Source organism: Zootoca vivipara, chromosome 3 (assembly GCF_963506605.1).
Source record: "Zootoca vivipara chromosome 3, rZooViv1.1, whole genome shotgun sequence".
NCBI classification, from domain to species: domain Eukaryota; kingdom Metazoa; phylum Chordata; class Lepidosauria; order Squamata; family Lacertidae; genus Zootoca; species Zootoca vivipara.
This window is the reverse complement of record NC_083278.1, coordinates 8,964,728-8,988,182: the sequence shown is the minus strand read 5'-3', so window position 1 is coordinate 8,988,182 and position 23,455 is coordinate 8,964,728. Positions and strand designations below refer to the sequence as shown.

The 23,455-nt window shown below is 43.3% G+C and overlaps 1 protein-coding gene across 1 annotated transcript; it reads left to right on the top strand.

Annotated features, from left to right (window-relative positions):
* Nucleotides 1-63: 63 nt before the first annotated feature.
* Nucleotides 64-22,949, top strand: LRRC63 (leucine rich repeat containing 63). The gene is made up of 7 exons (XM_060272261.1): nt 64-10,190; nt 10,999-11,505; nt 18,932-19,030; nt 19,455-19,591; nt 20,178-20,261; nt 20,635-20,874; nt 21,668-22,949. The coding sequence occupies exons 1-7, from the start codon at nt 10,074-10,076 to the stop codon at nt 21,900-21,902; spliced, it is 1,419 nt and encodes a 472-aa protein (XP_060128244.1). The 5' UTR covers nt 64-10,073; the 3' UTR covers nt 21,903-22,949.
* The last annotated feature ends 506 nt before the right edge of the window (nt 22,950-23,455 follow it).

Sequence of the window (23,455 nt, the reverse complement as noted above, 5' to 3'; positions counted from 1 at the left end):
ATACTCATACCAAAATAAAAGCTCATACCAAAATAAAAACTTAGTTGGTCTTTAAGGTGCTACTGAAGGAATTTTTTTATTTTACTTCGACCCAGACCAACACGGCTACCTACCTGTAACCAGAACTATGGAAGGCACCACATTGAGCCGCATGAAATGGAAGTCCATCAACCTCACCAAGGTATCTGAAGAAGTGTGCATGCACACGAAAGCTCATACCAAAATAAAAACTTAGTTGGTCTTTAAGGTGCTACTGAAGGAATTTTTTTATTTTACTTAGGCAAAGTTAGATAGCTTGGGGCCAAAGTAGATACCATTCACACCATTAACAACTGGTGTGAATGGCTCTTCAACAGGAAATAGTAGGTGTCAGAGAAGGACCAAACACACACACACACACACACACACACACACACACACACAGGAGGCAGCCTTAACCCTTTGTCCCCTATTATGGTAGTCCTGATCCAGTTGCTTATTGGCACTGGAATAAAAGCTCTCATGCACCCTAATGGATGGGTTCCCCCCCATGCAACTCAAGTAGCGAGGGTGGCTCAGAGGTGCCACTGGGAGCTATCTTCTGTATCTCGCTGCCCATACAAAATCTGCTTGTGGCTGTTGATTCAGGATCCATGGATACTAAACCTGCATGGGGAATGGGCAGCAAGCTCCTTCCCCTCCGCCAGAGGCGAACTTTGGTAATATGGCACCCAGAGCACATGCAACATTTGGTGCACCCCCTAAATATTATTACGGTATTTTCACAATAATTCATTTTGGTACAGCTGCTTTTTATGGGTACAGTATTCTTGGTAGGTACCGTACCCATATCAATATAGGTGTTGTTGTTGTTGTTGTTTCCCCCCCCCCATTGGCTTGTTACCCTGTGGAATCACCCACACCCCCTAAAATCTGGTGCTGCCCCAGCCATCTACACAAATTCCTTGGGAAGTCTGTAACGGACCCCAAGTCCATACAACTTTATGTATGGAATGCTCAGTGCACAACATGAGGAACCTTGCCTTCATGTATTGACAGCTGTGTGTGCAAAACCCCTGTTTGTTTGTTTGTTTGTTTGTTTGTTTGTTTGTATGCTTGCATGCTGCAGGGAGGAACCTTCCACAGAGAGTGGGTCAGAGATGTATCTATGGATACTGGAAGAACTGATAGGGGCTAATGTTATTCTCCAGGAGGCTGGGCGGGGGAAACCTGCCAAGGCCTGCATATCAGTTTTGTTTCCTTGTTTTTATTTTTCCAGACCAGCTGGCAGCCCCTAGGTAGGAGGCACAGTCCGTTCGACTCACTTTAGAACGAGCAGCGGCAGAATCTCCGGGAACTTCGTGTTCTGCATAGTTATGCACACCCCTTTAAGCTTCGGCATGGAACCTGTTAAGTCAATGGAGTGTTTTAGAGCTCTGGGGGCATTCACAGAGTCCTTTGCATTGTGGTCAGCATGCACATGGAAACAGCATGAGGGTGCGTGATGGGGGATGGGGTGGGAGCTTCCCACTGCAGGCTGTAGGTTGGATGGTTGCTTAATGATGATAAATACTTGCAACCTGCTCTTCAGTCCCCAGGAATTCCAGAGCAGCTTATGGTTTTTAGAAAACAAAACAGCAGCAGAAGGTGAAGGGAAGAGATGCAAAAAAGGACAGCGCCTTTAATAACGGTATAGAAGAGGGAATTTTAGTGGGTGTGGCTTGCAAGCCAAGCCTGCTGAAATTACCTCTTTTAAACAACGGCAGCCCAGGTGTGTTTTGCATCTGATCCCCCTTGTCCCACGTCAGCATGTATAGGCTAAAACTCCAGCATCAAAAATGTAACACGGCAGTCTGGATAAATATAAAGGTTTTCACTTGACCCCAAAAGGACATCAGAATAGGGTACAGTCTCCTTGGGGGGGGGTATTCCAAAATTTGGGTGTCACGGCAAAGGGGGCTTTCCCCTGATCACCGCAAAAGCTTAATAAATGTATTCTTTTAAGTGGAAGGATTTTGGGACATGTTTTGCTTTTAAACAGGTTGCTGGTAGATTTTCTTCCTGGGGTAGGGAAAAACTTACAGTTTAAGGAAAGGGTGAGGGGTTTTTGGAGGGGGAGGTTACTGTGCAAGGGGATGGGACGCAACAGCATACCCTCCAAATGTCCTGATTTTCCACGGACATTCCCAGAATTACGAAAGCCATCCCAGCTTCTGATTTGTTCCGGGAATGTCCCGATTTCCTTTGCCAGTGCTGCTGTTGCCAAGCTCCAAGAGCAGGAGGAGCCGGCACTTGTCCCAAGCAGTGTTGGCAAGGGAGCATTCCGTTGCCTCTCCATGGCCGCTGCTGTCGGCAGCTTGTAGCGGCTGCTGGCGAGTGGGCAAGGAGGAGGAGAGGCTGCCCAGTCTCATGTCTCACCAGCTCTGAGGGGCAAGCCGAGGGCAGGGCCCCTCTGGGTGGGAAGAAAGGGAGAGCAGAGCAGCGCACAAGGAGTGTTGATTTTTTTAAATAAAAAGCAACAACTTTGTGCATCTGCACCTAATCTTGCCCCTTTCTAAATTTTATTTACTGGAGGATCGAGGAGGGTCAGTTGTTGGCGAGGGAGAAATAGGTCTGGCTGCTGTTATGGTCCAAGAAAAGAGAGCAGTGCAACACATTTTCTAGCTCCCAACAGCTAACTGCACTTGCCTCTCTTGCTGTGTCCTGGAAGTTGAGCTTTGCCAAGATGCTAATACAGGTATATGTGGATTGCTATTGAGTATAAGAGGGAGTAAGGAAACCTGGCCCTGATCTTCTAGTTTAACCTTTCTATAATAATTCTTACATACCCACCAACATTTGCCCAATAAAAATAGCAACGTCCTATTCCATCATCATCATTTTACTATTTATACCCTCCCATTTCACTAGGTTGCCCCAGCCACTCTGGGCGGGTTCCAACATACAGTATATAAAAACATTAAAAAATATAAACATTAAAAAACTTCCCTATACAGGGCTGCCTTCAGATGGCTTGGGGGTCAGATAACTCCATACCCACCAACATTTCCCCGATAAAAATAGGGACATCCTAAGGCAAAGCAGGACATTCTGGGATCAAATCAGAAACCAAGACAGCTCCTGTAAATCCAGGAATGTCCCTGGAAAATAGGGACACTTGGAGGGTCTGTTATTAGCTGTCTATTCTCAGTACAGTTGAGATATGTTTTGAATGTAATTTTTACTTTATTATGGGCTTCGTTAAGCCCCCAGCCACTAGTTTAGCTAAACACTGAATGGAACATGCTCAGTTTCTCAAATGTTACAGACTGCATCTCTTGCATTTCAATGCCTTTTAGCATCACTGTTTACATTTGAATTTTTGAACAATTAACAAAAAAAATAAAAAAATTATATTTATATATTTATATGCATGTATAATTCTGCCAACTAAGAACACACTTCATGCATCTGATGGACCTCTAGTCTACAAAAGCTAATATATTGCTGTAAGAAATCTATTAAGCTGCAGTCCTCCTAACCCTACTTACCTGTGAGTAAGCCCCACCTAATTCAACGGGGCTTACTTTTCTAAGTAGATATGGTTAGGATTGTGCCGTTAGTCTTTCATGTGCCACAAGAGTCTTATTTGTACTTTCTCAAGTGTTAATTGAACCTATTTATTCATATTTTGTTTGCGGTGCAGAAACCATTTTTAAAAAATTGTTACAGATATTTTTGGTAGGTTTTGAATGGGGTCATGTACTTTGGGGAAGTGGAGATGGGATACTGACTGTGAAGAACAGGAAAGTGAATATAGCATATCATTTTGTAGTACTGTATTTAAATAATACGGCCTCATAGTTTTTTGGGATAGCATCTAATAGAATTAGTTCTTCCTCTTAAGTGTTTTAATGCATGGTTGAACAGTACTAGGTTATTTTACAGTGTTGGGATATACTATAATTAACAAGCTCAGTGTTTGTTTGGAGGGTTGTCATATCTGTGATATGCAAAAAAAAATTGTAGTGACATGTAATGTTTATAATATTTCTTATGTTTCTACATCTTTTCTTCGTCCTTGATAAAGGTCGTAAGACCTAAAGTAAAGCAGGTATTTTATATAAAAAAACAGAAAAGTCTATTTTTAAGCTTGAATGGAGACTGTAGTCTGACAATAAAGACTTTATAATATTGTTTTAGGCCACCAACTCAGCTGTTTTCTATGGACAAAACAAATCATGCTTGGAGCCTATGTGAACTTAGGGTTGTGCCAAGCATTCACCACTTTTAATTATTAGGTCAAAATAAATTACTGTAGTTTTCCATCTATAAGATGCCCCCATGTATAAGACGCCCCCTATTTTTGGGGACTCGGTTTAAGAAAATGGGGGGAGATGGTCAAAAGTTGTTGAGATTTTTTTGGAGGGGATTGCCCACAATTTTTGAGATTTTTTTTGAGGGGGGGTTGTCAAAAATCACTCACCTGCAGCCGTCAATCAACCGCGGTATTGCCACAGAGCCAGCCAATCACAAACAGCCCTTCACACAGCCACCAATCACCTGCCCTATCGCCGCTGAAAATCTCCAGCTCGCGGCTGCAACCAGTCGCCGAACCCCTCTGTGCATACCCATGTATAAGATGAGGGCAAATTTTAAAGCTAATTTTTAAAGAAAAAACCCTAGTCTTATACACGGAAAAGTACAGTATTTTCTACCCAAATACACCAGCAGTACAATCCTATATGTGTGTACTTTCTCCCAAGTAAGTAAATAAATAGGCATTGTAGCCACAGTAACCTGAACGACAAAAATGGGGGGGTTGAGAAGGGTCAGTTGCAGGGGAGTGAGAAATGTCCCTATTTTCACCTGAGGATGTTGGAGGGTGTGCTGTCAATTAATGTGACCTGGTTGCTCTTTCACAGATATGAACGAGGGAAAGGGAAAGCAGCGTGTAGAACTCAGGCCTTGTTTGTTCGTTATACACGGTGGAGCTGAGAAGAGCACCTGCTTCTCTTTAAGACCTAACCACTAATAAACCTAAAAATGACAGCGGCAAACTTTGCGCTTATGCCAGAATTAACAAAACTGCATGTATCCGGCACAAGGGTTGTACTTGCTGATGGGTTGGGTTTACAACCTGGATTCCTATGCTGATGTCCATCCTAAGATGTCCATCCTGGCCTTGATAGATCAGATTCATGGAATAAGCAGCAGGAGGGAGGATCGAGCCACCCATTTACTATAAATACGTCTTTCAGTTCTGTGCTCGGGATTCCGCACTTTTTTTTTGGTACAACTTAAAGCAGCCTGGCACCACACCCTGCCCAAAATGCAGTGAAATCAAGCGGGGCAGAGGAGAAGTTTAACCTTTTTGCACCAGGCTGGTCTCCAGCTGAAAATCACGCTAGCAAGTTATTTGCTCTGAAAGATGCTAATAACAGCAAACAGCAGTGCGTGTGTGGGAGTAGCCAGGATTTCTTTTTGGGGGGACAGAACCTCAGTTAGCTATGCATTTTTATTGGTTTTTATTTATTGGGGCTGCCCCTCGCTGCCTCCCCACTTGGCTACGCCCATGTGTGTGTGTTAATTTTCAGCAGGTAAAGTTGTGTGTTTGGATTAGGACCACTGTGACGGTTTTGGAAAATGGGATTTTAAAATGCATTTAAAGTAACATGTAGTTTGAGTATCTGGCTCATACACACCCTCTACTGTCCTGAGTCCCCTTACTGCATGTGGAACATAATATTTGTACTGCTAAACTTGGCTGTGCATTTATTTACACACACACACACACACACACTCCTGTCATGCATGATTCATTCCCAGACTGAAATGAAGAAGGAAGATAGATCTCAGGGTGTGGGAGAGGCTGGGTATAAATAAATGCAATTAGCCTTGTTCAAATGTTATGTTGGGTTAAAGCATATGAGTAAGGGAACTTTGAAGCTGAAGTTTCACTCTAGCTGCTATTGTGTTGGCTGCTGTCCCTCTGGAATGGGAATGAGCTTTCAGTCCGGCTAATTTGTTGGAATAAATGCAAGTTTCTTTAAATACTTAAGGAATAAACTCATGAGACGCGAACCAGATTGAAGTTTTTCAGAAGTGATATTTAAAACTATGTTATCATCCAGCCTTGTAAATGAACCCACAAAAACTACTACCCTGGGAGCGGCGGGAGCGGTTGGCAGAGAAGGGATAGCGTATTCTGTCCTCCTGCAGCAAACCACTGCATTTCTATAGCAGACACAAAGGAAGAATTGAGCTCTGCCGCACCTTCACCAGTAGGGTTGGACAAACCTGCCAAAAAGTTCAATTTTTCCCGACTGTAAGTTCAGTTTTCTACACCAGATGGCAATTTATTTATTTATTTTGTTAAAGGCCAGTGGCAGTTGTGCTTACTATGGAAGGCTGTGGCTTCTTGTGAGAAACATGCTCCCCTCTGCCATAGTTTGTCACTCCTACAAATTGTACTGGCTGTTGGCTTCGCTTACCCAGTCCCTCATTCTCTGTATCTTGCCTTCTCTGTACCACAGGTTGTCAGAGTTTGAGCCAGTGGCCCCGTCAGATCTCTTGACTGCTAATGAACCCCAGCTGTGCCATCTCTTACATGTAGTGGCAAACCATTCCTCAGCAGAGGATGGTTCCTCCCTCAATCGTATTGTTCCCTCCCCTTGTAGTCCTTTGTAGAATGGAATGGTCATTCTCTAGCCAATCAGAAGGCAGCTCCCACCATGTTTGTTAGGACTCGTCTCCAAGGATGCCAAGCGACCTTCCTCAGGTGGTATCTCTGACAGGTCCAGTGAGTCCAGCAAAACATCTATGTCTTGGCCATCGTAGGAAAAATATAAATGGCAGCTGAGAGGTCATTAACAAGTTATTAATTACATGAGCAGCTGTGTAAGTTACTATCTTACAGTTGGAAAAGCTTGAAACAGACTAGTTCATAGCTGCCAAGTTATCCCTTTTTTTAAGGGATTTTCCCTTATGCTGAATAGGCTTCCTCGCGAGAAAAGGGAAAACTTGGCAGCTATGGACTAGTTGTACAGGCTTCCTAAGGCAAGGTAGCATTATGAGGCAGTTTTCTGCCAGCTGTAGGCTGATGCACAATATAAACTTAGGACAAATTATCATGAGTTGACTGACACATTGATTGACTACCATGCACAATTAAAAAAATGAAAATTTGTAACCAAATTGATTATTCGGAATATCAGCCTGCCAAGTAGCCTTTACAGAGCCTGAATGGTGAACTTATGGCCTTTCAGATGCCATTGGACTACCTAATCTCTGGCCACTGGTTATGCTTGCTGAGGCTGCTGGGAGTTGAAGTCCATTAGCAGCTGAAGAACCGCAGGTTATATATCGCTGTTTTACAGAGACACACTAAACATAATGAACCTACTAGGCATATCCAAATGTACAGATGTACAGAAGTGTTTCTCAGCAGAACTGCCTCAAAACTTGAATGGATTTTATTCGGATGGGTATGTGCTCTGAAATAGGTGGATATATAAAAGCTAACCTGCACTTAGCATCTGTGATGAGCTGCTAATTTGAGCAATAGGGAATCTAGAGTCGTCTCCAAAAATATGCAAACATTACAATCTTCTCACTGCAAAACCTGCATTGCAAACACAAGCCGCAGAAGGACCAGCTGTGACAATCAGCCCATTTCATTTTCAAATTACGTCCTTTGTTCCATTAATTCATCCTGAACTCTGGGAGCTAAGGATATATAATGTGCAGTATGGAGAGCCCCTACATATCAGTAGTTGTGGAAGGGGCTTCCAGATGGGATGGAGTAGTTTGCAGACAGAAAAGCTCCCGCCCTCTTCCCTCCCCTCTTTTTATGAACAGAAATTAAGCCGTGGCAAAAAGGGTACCTCTACTCTGGAAGAATTTGACTGCCTCATACTGACACTGCAGTAGTAGTAGTATTAGGTTCCGGTTTCCGCCGGCAGGAATGGCGGACCTGTTTTCCATCCCTCTGACCTTCGTAAGGAATTTGGCGGTTGCTAGGGGAGTAAATGGCAACCCCCTACCCTCTCCGGGGGTTACGGAGAGGGGCCGCTGGCCCGCGATGCCCCCAGACCCACTCCGACTGTTTATGGAGTGGGGGGAGCTTGGGCTGAAAAGCACTTACGAGGGCCAGGACTCCTGGACGCTAATCTGCATGGCGGGTATTTCCATGGTTAAAGAAGATAATTAGGCTTAAAACTATGGACATACTTCAGAAGGAGGGGAAGAAGTGCTGTTTACTGCTGAGAAATTTATGCTGCTGAGGGAGAGGAGTCAAAGGCTGTATATCATCTGGAAGAAGGATTGATGGGGACGGAGCGATAAGGGAATTGAGTTTTTTTTTATTTTTCTTCATATGAGTTACTTCGTACCTTCCCAGACGCGATGTCCTGGCTTGTTTGGAGTGAAAGAGAAGCAAAAGACTGTGTGAGTTGAACTTTATAAACTGTTGTTACTGAGCATATTTTTTAAAGATGTGGAGTTGCCGATGAGAAAAGCCCCCCCCCCTAGTCGGACGGAAGGAGTCCTGGACGCGTTCGGAGGATTTATGAGCTGTGACGCACTTTGAATTGGAGCAGCGACCTGAAGCTAAGTTCAGCTATAGGGCAAGGAGATCCATTAATTTACCAAGAGTTTATGGTTTGATGTTTGGGTCTTCTGCCTGGAAAAGTGTAAATTTCATAAAGATTGTTAATCTTCATGGCTATGAGAGAAAACGAAAGTGATTTGAGTTTTTTAAGATGGCGCTGCTTCGACGCAACAGGGAGCTCCAGACTAAGAAGATTTATGGGGAGGCTGGTCTGATTAACCCACACAGGAGAAAGAACATTTGTGAAACCTTGTTTGATATTTATCTCAGCAGCTGGGAAACAATCGGTTGAAAGTGGAAAACATCTATGTGACTGTAAGGGGAAGATCTGGATTATTATGAACTTGGAGGACGATTTGAACTTTAGAAAAAAGACGGCAGTGGACGGTTGCGAGGAATCCCCAATTTCTTGAAGCATGGGAACCCAAATAAAAAATTCTCTAGACGATTTGGCATAACATTCGGTTTGATTGATATATATATGTGTATAATTTGAAATAATGAATGTGATATAATGTGATATAATTGGTTTTAATTGGAAAATTAATAAAAATATTTTTTTTTAAAAAAAACAGTAGTAGTAGTATTAGTAGTAGTAGTAATTTTTATTTATACCCAGCCGTCCCCGGCCAGGACCAGGCTCAGGGCAGCTAACATAACAACACGCAATACATTAAAAACACAAAATCAAACAATGGAGTAAAATACAGCTTAAAATCAAATTAAGATCAGAATAAAATCAGATGGCAACCCACGAATTATAACTATAGGAGTTAGCAACATTAAGTACTCACCAGGCCCCAACTCTTCCCATTTATGTAACTCACACGCCTACAATGAGACGTGCAACTGCTCCAAGGATTCTTTTTAAAAAAAGAAGTCAACAAGTTTGCAGCTGCAGTTCAAAGCATTGAACAATGTATTTGTCAATGTAACATCCATGCTGCATGCACTGGGGTTACTTCCAAAGGATAGACTGGTTGTTCACACTGGGAGAATGAAATTGGGGGACATATCCTGTCAGTTCAGGGTGGAGGAATGAAAACACCAGTGGCACATCTGGCTGTTAACCAGAAGTTCAAGTCCACTCAGGGGCGGCTGTGGGCCGGGTCCCTTCCAACTCTAATGTTTGATGATTTTACATTCTCTCACACAGAGAGAAGGGGGTGGGGGTGGAAAATCAATTATTTTAAACCAATCTAAAGTTTCACCCCAAATTTTCTGTGTAAGCGCCGCAGGGATGTGGATGCAGCTGCGTCAAAGAGTGCATAGCAGATAGCTGATGCTAAGTTTTTTTTTAAAAAAAAATAATTACTATAATTTGGTGCTAGGTTGAAAGTTGTGGACGTGTCCTATAAGGAAGAAAATTTGGAGCGGTACTGAGTCCTGAGTACAGAATGTTTGAAGAAAACTAAGCTTCTGAGTCTCTGCGTTCTCATTTTTAAGAACAAAGTACACTCATGTTTCTCACGCAGTTTTACAACAGGATTATAAATCCAGGTCCATGTCTGGACCTAAGCTGCTTCGGAGACCTTTGTCCCCAAAGGGGAAGACTGAACGGACAGGACCAAGCAGAAAAGGCCATAAAGGTAATGTGGCACAATGGGTAATCTGGGATTGGGCATAACATTGATTAATCATGGTCTAGTCAATGACTTACAACTTGAAACTTGGGCAGTGCTCTCCTAGGCATCTATGCTAATAATTAGTCCTCTGTGATCAGTGTGGCTTATTCCTTAGTATGGAGGGAGGGGTGTCGGAGAAGAGTTCTCCCACCACTACAGTGCCTTCTCCCCAAAAATATTCAAGGAAGGCACAAAGCACATACCGCTCAACTGTCCCGATTCAAGTGGGACATCCCGGAATTACAGAAGCCATCCCTGGAATGGCTGGAAGGTCCCATTTTTTGGGTTCAGCAGCACTCTGGTGCAAGTTAGCGGGCTCCTGCCAGAGCAATGAACCCAAGAGGGCTCATTTTTTGGTCTCATGCCAGAGCGCTGGACAAAAACAGATATGTTTGTTTTCTGGTCCCAAGCCTGCTGGCTCCCGTGACAGCTTGGGACCAAAAAACCTAAGTGCCCCAATTTGGATCAGCCGGTTGTTGGAGGGTATAAAAGCAGGACTGAAGAGAGTAGCTTGAACCCTGAAAGAGGCCTAAAGGGTTGCATTTGGTCCCTGAGCCTGATATTCCCTATCTACTCTTTAACCCAGCACCCAGAGGGTATCATTTTCTGGTTTGCCTCAGGCAGCAAAATGTCTTGGGCCAGCCCTTCTTTTCATTTCTTCAAAAGGCATTGCAATTTATTGTTTTTTTCTGTGTTTAATAAGGAAGCAAAATTCACTCTCCACAACCAAGGCTGAGTTAATTCTATTTAGGAAACATTAGTTTGCACTTTAAATAGCCCGACTCTTCTTTTTGTGTATAAATGTCATATTTCATTATAGGTGCTTGTGAGGAAGATACAAAATTCAGAGGAAAACATGGCACTGATTATGGCCAGCTTCATTTACCTGAGAAGAGCCAAGCAATTTCTTCGAGTTTTCCAGACTTTGGTTCTGAAATCCAAGTTCCAGCTAATATTGAGAGAACCTTTGATATTCCTTCATACCCTAGTGGTCCTCCTAGTTTCCCATTGCATAAACGCCGTGTACCTTTAAGGATGCAAATGCCATTTCTAAGAGATTACCGGCTGCTTTTACAAAGAGATTTTGTACTGAAAGGTCCGGCTATAGTCGCTACTATTCAAGTAAAATGCTTGGACATTGAAACTACAAGGCCAATTATTTCTCGCCTTAACTATGAAGTACTCACGAGTGAGCTGATTGCTAGGGAAACGAGAGGCCCAAGTGAAGTCCATACTATACTGTTTTCAAATGAAGATCTGCCTCTTCCTGAACCACCAAGAAAATCTGAGAGACAAATGGAATTAGGTACAGTACTGTATACTACAGTTTTATGAATTCTGGCTTGTTTCACACACTGTATTTCTGCATATTCTTTCTTTGCTGTTTTCAATTAATGCCCAAATGTCTGTTTCTGTTCTCCATTGCATACCGGTAGCTGAAAATTTGATTGGCAACACTGAATTTTACTCAAAGAGAATGTCAGAATTGATATTTCTTTTAAAGTGAAAAAGAAAACTCTGCACATGTTCACACTTATGTTGGATTTGATCAGGGCTTTCAGGGTCTTCAAATCTCCCACTTAGTCTTCCTATACATACAGTACTGTATATTTTCCCCCTGTTTAAATCTTTCCCACACACCATTCAGACTTCATTTTAGCACAAATCTCTGCTGTTTTTCTGCATGGTAATGAACGATACAAGCTTGTTGTAGTAATGAAAATTCTAATCAATTAGATTTTTTTTTTTTAAAAAAAAAAATCATTCCAGTAGCACCTTAGATACCAACTAAGTTTGTCATTGGTATGAGCTTTCGTGTGCATGCACACTTCTTCATGCACACGAAAGCTCATATCAATGACAAACTTAGTTGGTCTCTAAGGTGCTACTGGAAGGAATATTTTTATTTTGTTTCGACTACGGCAGACCAACACGGCTAACTCTAATCAATTAGGTGTGTAAGAAATCTTCTATGTGGAGATTTCTTACAGTGCAGTCCTAGGGAGGCTGGAAAGTAAATCCCATTAGGTTAAAAATGTGACTCTCTTGGAATGGCCCAAAAGCGAACATCTTAAAGTAATCATAGGTTGTATGAGGTCTGTTTAATTGTAAATCAACATTTTTTGCGACTATAGCATGCACTTTCGTAAAAGAATGGTGTAACGTGCCAGGAGAAAACTTTATTTTAGGATCGGTGATGTAAATCAGTTGTGAAAAGGAAGCAGAGATAGTTTCACACCTCTGAAAACCCTTGGAAGAACCTCCACCAGCAATAAACCAGGCCAGGTTGGAGGTCATGCCTCTCCTCAAAGTGTGCAGAGATAAAGCAGAAATGCGGAACAGAAGGCATGCCAGGACTTTTAGCTGCACAGTGGAACTTCCCCACCTCTTCTCCTGTCCCCATGTGACCCATAAATCTGCTTGATGGGGAATTGGAAAGAGAACTGAGAGCAGCCAGAGAGCAAAGAGGAGAAGATAAATTGTCAGGACGCATTCTGTCCTGCTTGGAAAATGAGCTGTTGAAGGGGGTAGAGATAAGAGGGTGCTGCCCTTTAAGGTAGCATCGAAAGAAAGGGGGGAGCTCACACTTATAGCAAATAGGAAAGGAACAAAAAAATTAGATACAGGTAGGTAGCCGTGTTGGTCTGCCGTAGTTGAAACAAAATAAAAATATTCCTTCCACTAGCACCTTAGAGACCAACTAAGTTTGTTATTGGTATGAGCTTTCATGTGCATGCACACGTATCTGAAGAAGTGTGCATGCACACGAAAGCTCATACCAATAATAAACTTAAAGGTAAAGGTAAAGGGGCCCCTGACCATTAGGTCCAGTCGCAGACGATTCTGGGGTTGTGGTGCTCATTTTACCAGGGCTGGCTCTAGGTAGACCCCCGGTGGCGCGGTGAACCAGGGCGCCGGGCAGGCAGGCAGGGCGCCGGAGCGATCTCCGCCCCTCTGCACCAGGGCGCGCGAACTGTTCGAGACGGCCCTGCATTTCGCTCTATAGCCAAGGGATCCGGCGTTTGTCCACAGACAGTTTTTCCGAGTCATGTGGCCAGCATGACTAAACCGCTTCTGGCAAAACCAGAGCAGCGCATGGAAACGCCGTTTACCTTCCCACTGAAGCGGTACCTATTTATCTACTTGCACTTGGACGTGCTTTCAAACTGCTAGGTTGGCAGGAGCAGGGACAGAACAATGGGAGCTCACCACATCGCGGGGATTCGAACCGCCGACCTTCTGATCGGCAAGCCCTAGGCTCTGTGGTTTAGACCACAGCGCCACCCGCGTCCCCCTAATAACAAACTTAGTTGGTCTCTAAGGTGCTAATGGAAGAAAAAAAATTAAGAGACATTGGAATCAGAGTCTGTGGGGACGGGGAGACCTAGTAGCAAGTCTGTATCAAGTTTGGTGGAACAGAAGGATGTAAGGAAAGTAGGGGTGGGAATCAGTATGAAGGGAGGGGGTTATTGTTTTCTTGGTTTGATTTACTTATTTACTTCTTTTTATCCTGTATTTTATTCTTATATCCTTGAGCTCTTATGATGATGGGCAGTATATAAATCTAATTAATAATAATACCAAAAATAATAGATAATAAGGGTGTCTGAGTTCTTGTAGCAACTGTTCCACTGAAGTACAGTAAATGTATTAGTGCTCTGAGGATTCTCTGCAAACAGCCAATGTAATATTAGGCTGGATCTACACAGAGTTAAACCACAGAGCCTAGGCTAGGGCTTGCCGATCAGAAGGTCGGCGGTTTGAATCCCTGCGATGGGGTGAGCTCCCGTGCCTCGGTCCCAGCTCCTGCCAACCTACCAGTTCGAAAACACGTAAAAGTGCAAGAAGATAAATAGGTACCGCTACAGTGGGAAGGTAAACGGCATTTCTGTGCGCTGCTCTGGTTCTCCAGAAGCGGATTTGTCATGCTGGCCACATGACCTGGAAGCTGTATGCCGGCTCCCTCGGCCAATAATGTGAGATGAGCGCCACAACCCCAGAGTCAGTCACGACTGGACCTAATGGTCAGGGGTCCCTTTACCTTTACACAGATATAAAAATGCTGTGGAAATGCTTTTAAAACAAACAAACCACATTATATATATATATGGAATTTGCCATTAGCTCTTCTGCGCCATCTAGTGTCACATTTGTATAATGCACTTAAAATGCACTTACAGTAAAACATTATATTTGCAGCTATATAGGAGCTTCCTGCAGCCAATAGGAAGCCCCGCCAGTGCCGCAGAAGTGAGTCCCCAAGCCGTGCTGGTTTAGCGCAGGGCTCGGGGGGGGCTCGGGGCCACTTAAACAATCCCCACAGGCTGTATCTGGCCTGCGGACCTTAGTTTGCTGACCTCTGGTTTAATGGGTGGCGTAATAATAATAATAATAATAATAATGGAACAGGATGTCCCTGTTTTCATTGGAGGAATGTTGGAGGATATGGGATTCAGCTTAGGAACTCCCATTAGCAGAAACCTTGGACAAGGGCTTCCCCTTGCCCCATAATGGACTTTGCCCCCCCTCCCCTCAAGCTTCCTAAAGATAAACCCCAGTACAGCATGTGGTAGGGGGGGATCACTCCATGTGGCAACCAGACAGAACATTTGTAATAGTGCAACACTGAAGTCCACCCCCAAGTGTTTTAAAAGCCTAAACCACAACCAACAACACACACATCCCAAGAGACATTGCTGTTTTGCAAGGGAAGATCTGAAGATATTTATCTCCATATAAACAGAATCCACTCTAACTTGACTCATGATGTTTTTCAGAAAGGTTACTGGAGGAGAGACTGGCGGACAGACTGGCTCTCCCTGCAGAAGAAAAAGAATCGCTCATTGAGGACGAAAAAGACAGGAAAAAAAAGAAAAGAGTGACTTATGCAGGTAGAAACCATATATATATATACTCTCTCTGTGTGTGTCTCCTTTAAAAAGAACTGTTACTGATATTCACCTGAAAGCCTTGATGTAGCACACACACAGATATAAAATAAGGTAATAAACAAGCTTTACTGGAAACAGTCGATGATAGAAGTGATCAGTGAGCTGTCTTAATCAAATTTTAAACATCATGACAATTCACTAGTTCAGAATCTACAAGCATTTTATTAAAGGTTGCGGCAGCTGCTGCAAACAAGACAGAGTTATATGCCATCTAGCAAATAAGCTACTTTCAAATATATGCTGTGTGCCCTTGCATTCTTCAGTAATGTGAGATGCAGATATTTAATTTGGGGGTGAATATTCTGGGCAATCCAATTAGTAGGGAAGTAAACTTTCCATCACAAGCCCTCTGTAAAGACACAATACTTTTTTTCTACTAAGCCCGGGCATCCACAACCATACTCGTCACCTTACGCTATGCATATTTATTTCATAAAATGTAGCATACACAATTGTATTAATGAAATAAATCATGAGCTTTATGTCGCTAAAGCAGAAAATAATGAGGTTTGGTAAGAAAGTAAGTTTTCCATATATTTCAGTTCCTTTCCAAATTTCCACATGTTTTTCCCCTGAGGGGAAACCCAGGGTGAGAACAATGGCTTCAAAATGCCCAGAATTTGTGCATCTCTAATTCAGTCTCTCACATGATTAGGAAATCACACCTTGGCCACTTTTCCCTTGCCTGGTGCTGCTGTGCCCCACTTGTTGAAGTGGAAGATCTGCTATAAATCCTGCAGGGAGTCTCATATGTAGAGCAGGCTCCCTGCTTCAGATCCTCCGCCCCAATAGACTGACAGTGGCAGAACCAAGCATTGAGGACATGATGGAGTAGTGCACAAGTCTAATCGAGACTGAACCCCAAAACATGCCTTACCGTTTAGTCAATGCTGTACATACTTCTACATCTCATGAATGGGATGTTAGCACATACATTGCTTTGCAGCTGATTAGTACCAAATGTCACACTTCTGATAGCATAAACAGAAGCTGGTCAGCCCAGTCAGCTAGTCTTTTTGGCAGACCCAGGCATTCCTAAACTGTGCGCTGGATTACTAAGAGATCAGCCTGTTATCAGGGGTGGGTTAAGGAAAAAAAAGCTTGAAGTGAAGAAGTGGCAAAGACCATTATGAGAGGAGAAGAGTTGGGTTCAACTAAGTCCTATTCAGAGTAGACCTGTTGAAATTAATGGACGGAAGTTAGACATGTCCATTAACTTCAGTGAATCTGCTCTCAGCAGGGCTAGTGTTGAATATCACCCAAAATGATTTAATCTGTGCTATATATAGGACTGTAACATGCTATGACTGAAAGCTGGAGGAGCAAATGACATAATGTGAAATATTTTGGGGGGAGCATTTGTTATCTCTTATGCTATCTAATACTTGTTATATTGTTCACAATTTATATTTTAATTGTTGTCCTTGTTGGTACCTTAAAGCAGCAGCAGCCAGATGTTGTTAGGGTGCAATTCCAGTCATCCTGGACAATTGGCCATGGTGATGGGATGTGTACTCCTACCAGAACAGCTGCTTTAAAGAGATGCTACTGTCCTTCTCACTTAACAACCTGCACAATGTTTATTGCATTCTCTTTTTTTCAATTGAATTTGTATACCAAATTACAATCTTGATTCACTGAATATCAGATGATTTTTAAATACCCCAACCATAACGAAGATTGAGAAGCTAGAGCAGGGTCACCAACCTAAGGCCCATGGGCCGGAAGCGGTCCGCGGAGGTCATTTGACCGGCTCATGATCCGCCCCTGAACCGAGCTGCCCGCTTGCACGCTGTGCTAAACCAGCGCAGTCCAGCATGGGGACTCGCTTCCGCAGCACCTAAAATCGTGTCTGCGCAGATGCAGATGCCAAAAATTCTGCGCGTGCACGATCCAGTTCACAGAGGGATCTCCACCGGACTGATCCGGCCCAGGCAAGATAAACCTTGCTGACCCCTGAGCTAGAGGGTTATGGGAAGATCACTCCCTGTCAATATGTTCCAAGAAGGTAAACGAATCTGCATCAGAATTCTGAGATTTAGCCTTTCCTTAGACCACACGTGTGTGTGTCTGGTCAAGTGTTTTGACAAAGCAGTGTTTCAGACATTGCTGAACCATGTCTCACACATTAAAGTGTAAGGAGACTTTCAATAATGGTCAATAACTAATCTGGCAGCCACTAGTAACATTAAGGCTATGTTTTTGCACATGACGGAGGGGTTGACATCGTTAACTAAAGAGAAAAGACCCAAAGACGAGCCAGAAACATGTTTTGTCCAGTGATATTTGATATTAAACATCCAGGACTAAAATTGGTTAACCATTTTGCATTCCCACCACATATGCAGGAGCGAGATTTATTCCAGATCTAGAAACTGAGCTGGATTATGAACCTGAGCTGGATTATGATGACACACTTATCTCCGGTATGGGAAGCGAGCCGAAATTAAATCTAGAAGAGGAGGAGACTGAATCGATGTCAGCAGCTTACATGGCAGTACTCTCTTGCCTAATGAATAGAAGAACTGGGCTTAGTCTTAAGGTAATTTCCCTAAAAGTATGGCTGTGTTGCCTTTGACAGTCTTTTCTCTGAGGCACTTACTGGGCCCTCCAGTGGGATTTCCATTTTATAATGATAACAGTCCAAGAGAAGTTAAGCCAAAGGTCACCTTGGGAGCTCTATGGTACACTTCCCAATCAACCACAAACCACCACAGTTCTCTTATAGGCTACACAGAGCTACAGAGTGATTTGTAAGACTTCTTTACCCTGTTCTTTATAGAAAGACTGACAGTAAAAGTGCTGTTCACACAGCACTCCCAAGTCTGTAGAGCGGGGGGGGGGGGGACCTGGTGCAGTCCAGATGTTGCCGAACTCCAGATCCCATCAGTCCTGCCAAAAAGATCAGTGCTCAGGGAAGAAGGGAGCTGTAGTCCAACAATATTTGGAGGGCTAAATGGTCCCCATCCCAATCGTAGAAACTGATTAAAGTAGTGCTTGCGGGACTATGGATGCCTGTCTTATCTCTGAAACCACTTTTACATTCAATACATTCAGTAACAGGGTTGGCCCTATGAGAGTAGTCTTATGTGCATGATCACATCGTCAGTTTGAACATGGTTTCCACAGATCAGGAAGGTCTAATCCCAGGTAGGTACTACATCCACAGGCTGCATTCCAGCATATCTTTTAAAGCATAAAGGTAAAGGTACTCCTGACCATTGGCTCCAGTCGCGGACGACTCTGGGGTTGCAGTGCTCATCTCGCTCTATAGGCCGAGGGAGCTGGCGTTTGTCCGCAGACAGCTTCCAGGTCATGTGGCCAGCATGACTAAGCCGCTTCTGGCAAAACCAGAGCAGTGCACAGAAACGCCGTTTACCTTCCCGCCAGAGCGGTACCTATTTATCTACTTGCACTTGACGTGCTTTCAAACTGCTAGGTGGGCAGGAGTTGGGACCGAACAGCGGGAGCTCAGCCCATCGCGGGGATTCGAACTGCCAACCTTCCGATCCGGAAGCCCTAGGCTCTGTGGTTTAGACCACAGCGCCACCCACGTCCCCTTCTTTTAAAGCTTAGGTGTATATTATTTCAAATCGAATATGCTGCAGATACCTCCAAAACTGTTTCATCCAATGTATGGAGCGATTTCCAGGGATAGAAATAGTCATGTATTAGCCTGTTCCCTGTTGCTGCTGTAAGAAAGTAGTTCTTTCTTACAGCAGGTTATTTATAGAAAATATAAATCTCATGTGGGTTCCCCCCCCCTTTCTATGTTTTCTCTGTAGGCATTTTTTCTGTTTCAACTTCCAGACCTCTCACCTTTGGCCAGCTTTTTACTGTACCTTAACCTGTCATTTAACTACCTGTACTTCTTTCCTACAGAGGTAAGTGTGACTGTGGGACATAACAAACAAACAAACAAAATCCTGCCTTGTTTTTATGCAAGTAGTTGGGAAGACGTGGCTCCATGCATTATGCGGTGGTTTGACGGAAGATGGCAGCTATCTGAGAGGGTTCTAATCCCATCTTGGCTCATTTTCTGGCAGCAGCAGGAGAGAAGCTATGCACCTTCAATTTTATCAACATGCACCAGCATACTGAGCGTTCACAAAGAACCATAGTTTATTTGTGACATGCAACCCAAGGTTACTTATCTTTCCTCCTAAGTTGTTTGTTCCCCAGTCACTCTTCAAGTCTCTCAACACCTTTGCCCTCCACTTGGAAGATCAAGCACCCAGTCTTGGCTTTGTCCCCAGTTTTCTTCATTTTATTACATTTGCCCATTCAATTTTCTTTTTGATCCCACAGGTATTTTATCTTAAACACTTAGAAGTGCTAAAGCTCCGAAACAACCCCATCAAATTCATCCCAGAAGATATCTGCCGAATGAAGAATCTTAAATTACTGGTTATGTCCTTCAATTTGCTGACTACTCTTCCAGCTGGGTACAGTAGTAGTGCTTTTAATATTACAAAAGCACAAAAATCACCTGAAAAATACAACGGTGTGATTCATAAACACCAGTACACTTAGGGCACTCTGTGACATCACAGAGACTACTCCAGTAATTTTAGAACTCTGTGGTCCTTAACCCCTTCACATACTAACTCGCATTTGACTGCAAATCTCCTACACTAAAGTCCACTTCTTCACATGTAACCACTTACATTAGAGTCTATTTGCACTTGATGAAGTAGACAACCGTCCACAAAAGCTTTCGCCATAACAAAATTATTGGAGATGCCAACAGTCTCTTTGCTTTTATTTACCTCTCCCCCACTTAAAAAAAATAGCCCTGCCCATTCCTAGGAACTATAATCTTTATCACATTTTTTGTGTGTGCAAAACAACCCATCTTTTCAATAGTGACAAATTGGAGGACACACAAAGTAGTTTCTTGATTTGGTGAGGCTCTCTGTGGCAATTTTAGGCCTCCTGAATTACTCAGCACACACTAGCAGCTGAATAGGTGAGTGATGTGCTGGGTTTCATATGCCTTTGATGTGGTGTGTATTTGCTTTCTTTCTATAGGTTATTTTCATTGCCCAATCTGCAGGGCCTTGATGTTTCCTACAATGAACTTGAATTCATCCCTAATGAAATTGGAAAACTCAGGTATATATTTCAGTCTCCAACTGATTTCTACTGTTTTAGTGTCAACTGTCTGGGGTTTCCTGATCAGATTTTCAAAGCACAAACTCTTGTACCAGCTCTTATTGCAGTGGGCCACATTCCATTCTGAGCAAAGCTCTGGGGGCCACATTCCTGTGGTGAGCAGAGGCAGAATCAAAAGTGGGTAGAGCAACAAATGTGATTTTTTTTACCTTCGTACAGTAGGCTAGTTTTACCCTCACTCACACACCCATTGTCAGGGACTGGTTGGACTTAGAGGAATGTTGGAACCAGCTGGGGATGCCAACTGCTTGGTAAAGTTGATGAGACATATGTAAGTGACGTGTGGGATGTTTTTTGGTCTGTGATCGTTTAGAAACCTAACATATCTGAACGTAGAAGGGAATCTACTGTACGTCTTGCCTTGCGGGTTGCTGAAGCTCAAGCTGAGCTGCCTTAAGGTGGAAAACAACTTCTTGCACGCCTACTTCTGGGACGAAATCTGCCGCCTTGAGCCACAACGACTCACTGACATGGCTGCCTTTTGTTTTGCCAAACACAACCTTTGGAAAGTGTATCGGAAAATCCCAAGGGACATTCATGAGATCTTGCTCAAGTAAGTAAGGCGGGGACCTCCATCACCAACCACAGGTTTTAAGGAAAACTTTAGATGCAGTAGCAGTCAGTCCCCACCCTCTGCAATAACTATGTGACCAAAAAGGTTTCCTTGGGGATTCCCACAGCCCTGGGCTAGAATACCAGCCACTGGTCCAAAAAGGTTGGCATCCCCTGTATAAAGATAAGTGGGGGGCGGGTAAGGTACATGCAATGCCTTGAACAGGTGCGCCAACTCCATGGGGATGAGGCCTCTACAGCCCCCCACAATGTCTGCCAGGACAGGGCTCAGTCCCCCAAATCTTGAGGGGGCAGAGGAGACTTGGCGGAATGTCACCCTGGGCAGTGCAGAGTCAGAAGACTCCACGTGGTCCGGTGGGGCTTAGTGGGCAAATGTCGCATTGAGAGGAGGCCCGGTCAGCCTCTCCGAAAGCCACAGTCATAATGCATGCCACGTGCAACATGTGTGACGTCACATGCATGCTTGGCGGGCGCTACTCGGTGTTTCTGAATGTTCAAGACCATAGGCACAATCTAAATGCTACTTATTAATAAAAGTAGAATATTTCTAATGGGTTCCAAGCGCAAGCACTGCCTCTATAGGTAGACAACATGGTGCCTGCCACACGTTTTGTACTACAACTCCCATCACCCTTGACAGTTTGCCATGCTGGCTAGAGGCGCTAGGGTTGTGGCCCCACATTGGCCAGCCCTGCTGTACATTCTTTTCTCAGTAGGTTAAGTGTAAAGAACGCATAACATGTTTTCCCTCTCTCCCCCCCCCCACATTTTAGCGTTAAAGTCTGCGATTGCTGCACAGGACCCTTGTATGGAAAAGGCCTTCAGTTCCCTCGCATTTTTAGGAACGTCTATGGGCTTAGCCTTCCTTATCTTTTTAGTGCCTGCTCGCCAACCTGCTATTCGAATTACATTGCTGAAGCTGCTGAAGCTGCTGCAGCTGCTGAAACTGCTGAAGCTGCTGCAACTGCTACAGATGCTGCAGCTACAGATGCTGCAGTCACAACGTGATAGATATCAATTTTTTAACTGACTGAAGCTGAACAGGCAGTTTGTCAAATAAAGTGCCAAGCACTGCACTATACACAGGTCCGTGTCCTGGCCAGATGATTCCTTTTTTTATATAATTGTTTATACAGTTTTCCATTTCCATTTACACCTTATACTTCATACAGTATTTTTGTATCACATTTTCCCATGTAAACTTCCCAACTTATCCCTTACCAGCATTCTAGGCTTTCAAGATTTGGCTGCAACTCATTTAGTTCCTCCCTACTATACTCCTATCCTTTTTTCTTCTTTTTCTCTTTTTAGTAATTGTTGTTCAAAAATTCATCCCTATTTGCAAAACAGTTTTAATGTCACATCTTTTTAAATATTCACTAAGATATTCCCACTCACCCTTTATTTTCCTCTCATCCAAATTTCTTATTTTAGCTGTCATAGTCGCAAGCTCTGAAAATTCTATCAACTTGTACAGCCATTGATCTTTTGTTGGGATGACCTCTTCTTTCCATTTTTTTGCGTAATCTATTCCTGCAGTTGCTGTTGCATATAAAAACAGATTATGAGCTTCCTTTGGTAGCTCATCACCTATAAAAGCCAATAAAAATGCTTCAGGGGTTTTGGGAAATTCATATATCATATCCCAGTAATTTTTTGCCCGTTTGTGATGCCACCACATGTGTATTGACGATCCTTCCATTTCTGAACTTGCCTGATGATTCCAATGTGGCTGCTTTGAATGCAAAAATTAGTTACAGGATAGCCTGTACTATATATTTCTGCACTAATGTTTCCAGTAAAAACTGAGGGCTGTAGTAGTCAGGGTTTGTTAGTCACCATATTTTGCTTCATAATCCTGATAAATATTTACACTGGATACAGAGTGCTTTGCAGTTCCATCATTAATGAAGGACACCATATCTACGTTTTTAACATCCTGATTCAGAGTACAATGGGGTAGTGAAAAAAGGCTAAGAAGCTTACATTATGTGTCTAACATAAGCTCAGTTTAGTGGAAGGACAGGTGTAAATAAAAATGAATAAAGTTGAATGGTGCACAATAAAACTAAGTGACATGTATTCAAATTATTGTTCAATGGCATTATTTTGCAGCTACCTTTAAACAAACTAAACTATGGGCAGCCAGCAGCTCTCTCACATGTATATACATAGAATCATAAAATCGTAGAGTTAGAAGGGACCTCAAGGGTCAATTGCTCCAATGCCCTGCAATGCACAAATCTCAACACGCAGTCCCCCATCCAGTTGGAAACCATACCACACCCTGCTTAGCTTTGCAAATGCTGTACCAGGGCATAGCTGTTTGTGTGCTGTCAGTGGGTATACTGAAGATTACTTATTGTAGGATGACTATGATAGGACATCATGTATACGCAGCCCAGGATGAAGACATTACTGCAGCTGGGGCAACCACATATTTGAAACGGCAGTGGAGAAAGGGAGGGTAGAATTAGGAGGGGAGGTTAAGGCACTCCTATCCTCACTACTTTATTCACTCAGCCTCTCAGATACTTTTCAAGCTAAAAAATGTGTTGGGG

Excerpts from the sequence above, each read along its gene's own strand:
- LRRC63 (XM_060272261.1), top strand. The coding sequence starts at position 10,074 with ATGTCTGGACCTAAGCTGCTTCGGAGACCTTTGTCCCCAAAGGGGAAG. Across the intron at positions 19,031-19,454 it reads TGTACTTCTTTCCTACAGAG|GTATTTTATCTTAAACACTT; the intron begins GTAAGTGTGACT and ends TTGATCCCACAG. Across the intron at positions 20,262-20,634 it reads AATGAAATTGGAAAACTCAG|AAACCTAACATATCTGAACG; the intron begins GTATATATTTCA and ends GTGATCGTTTAG.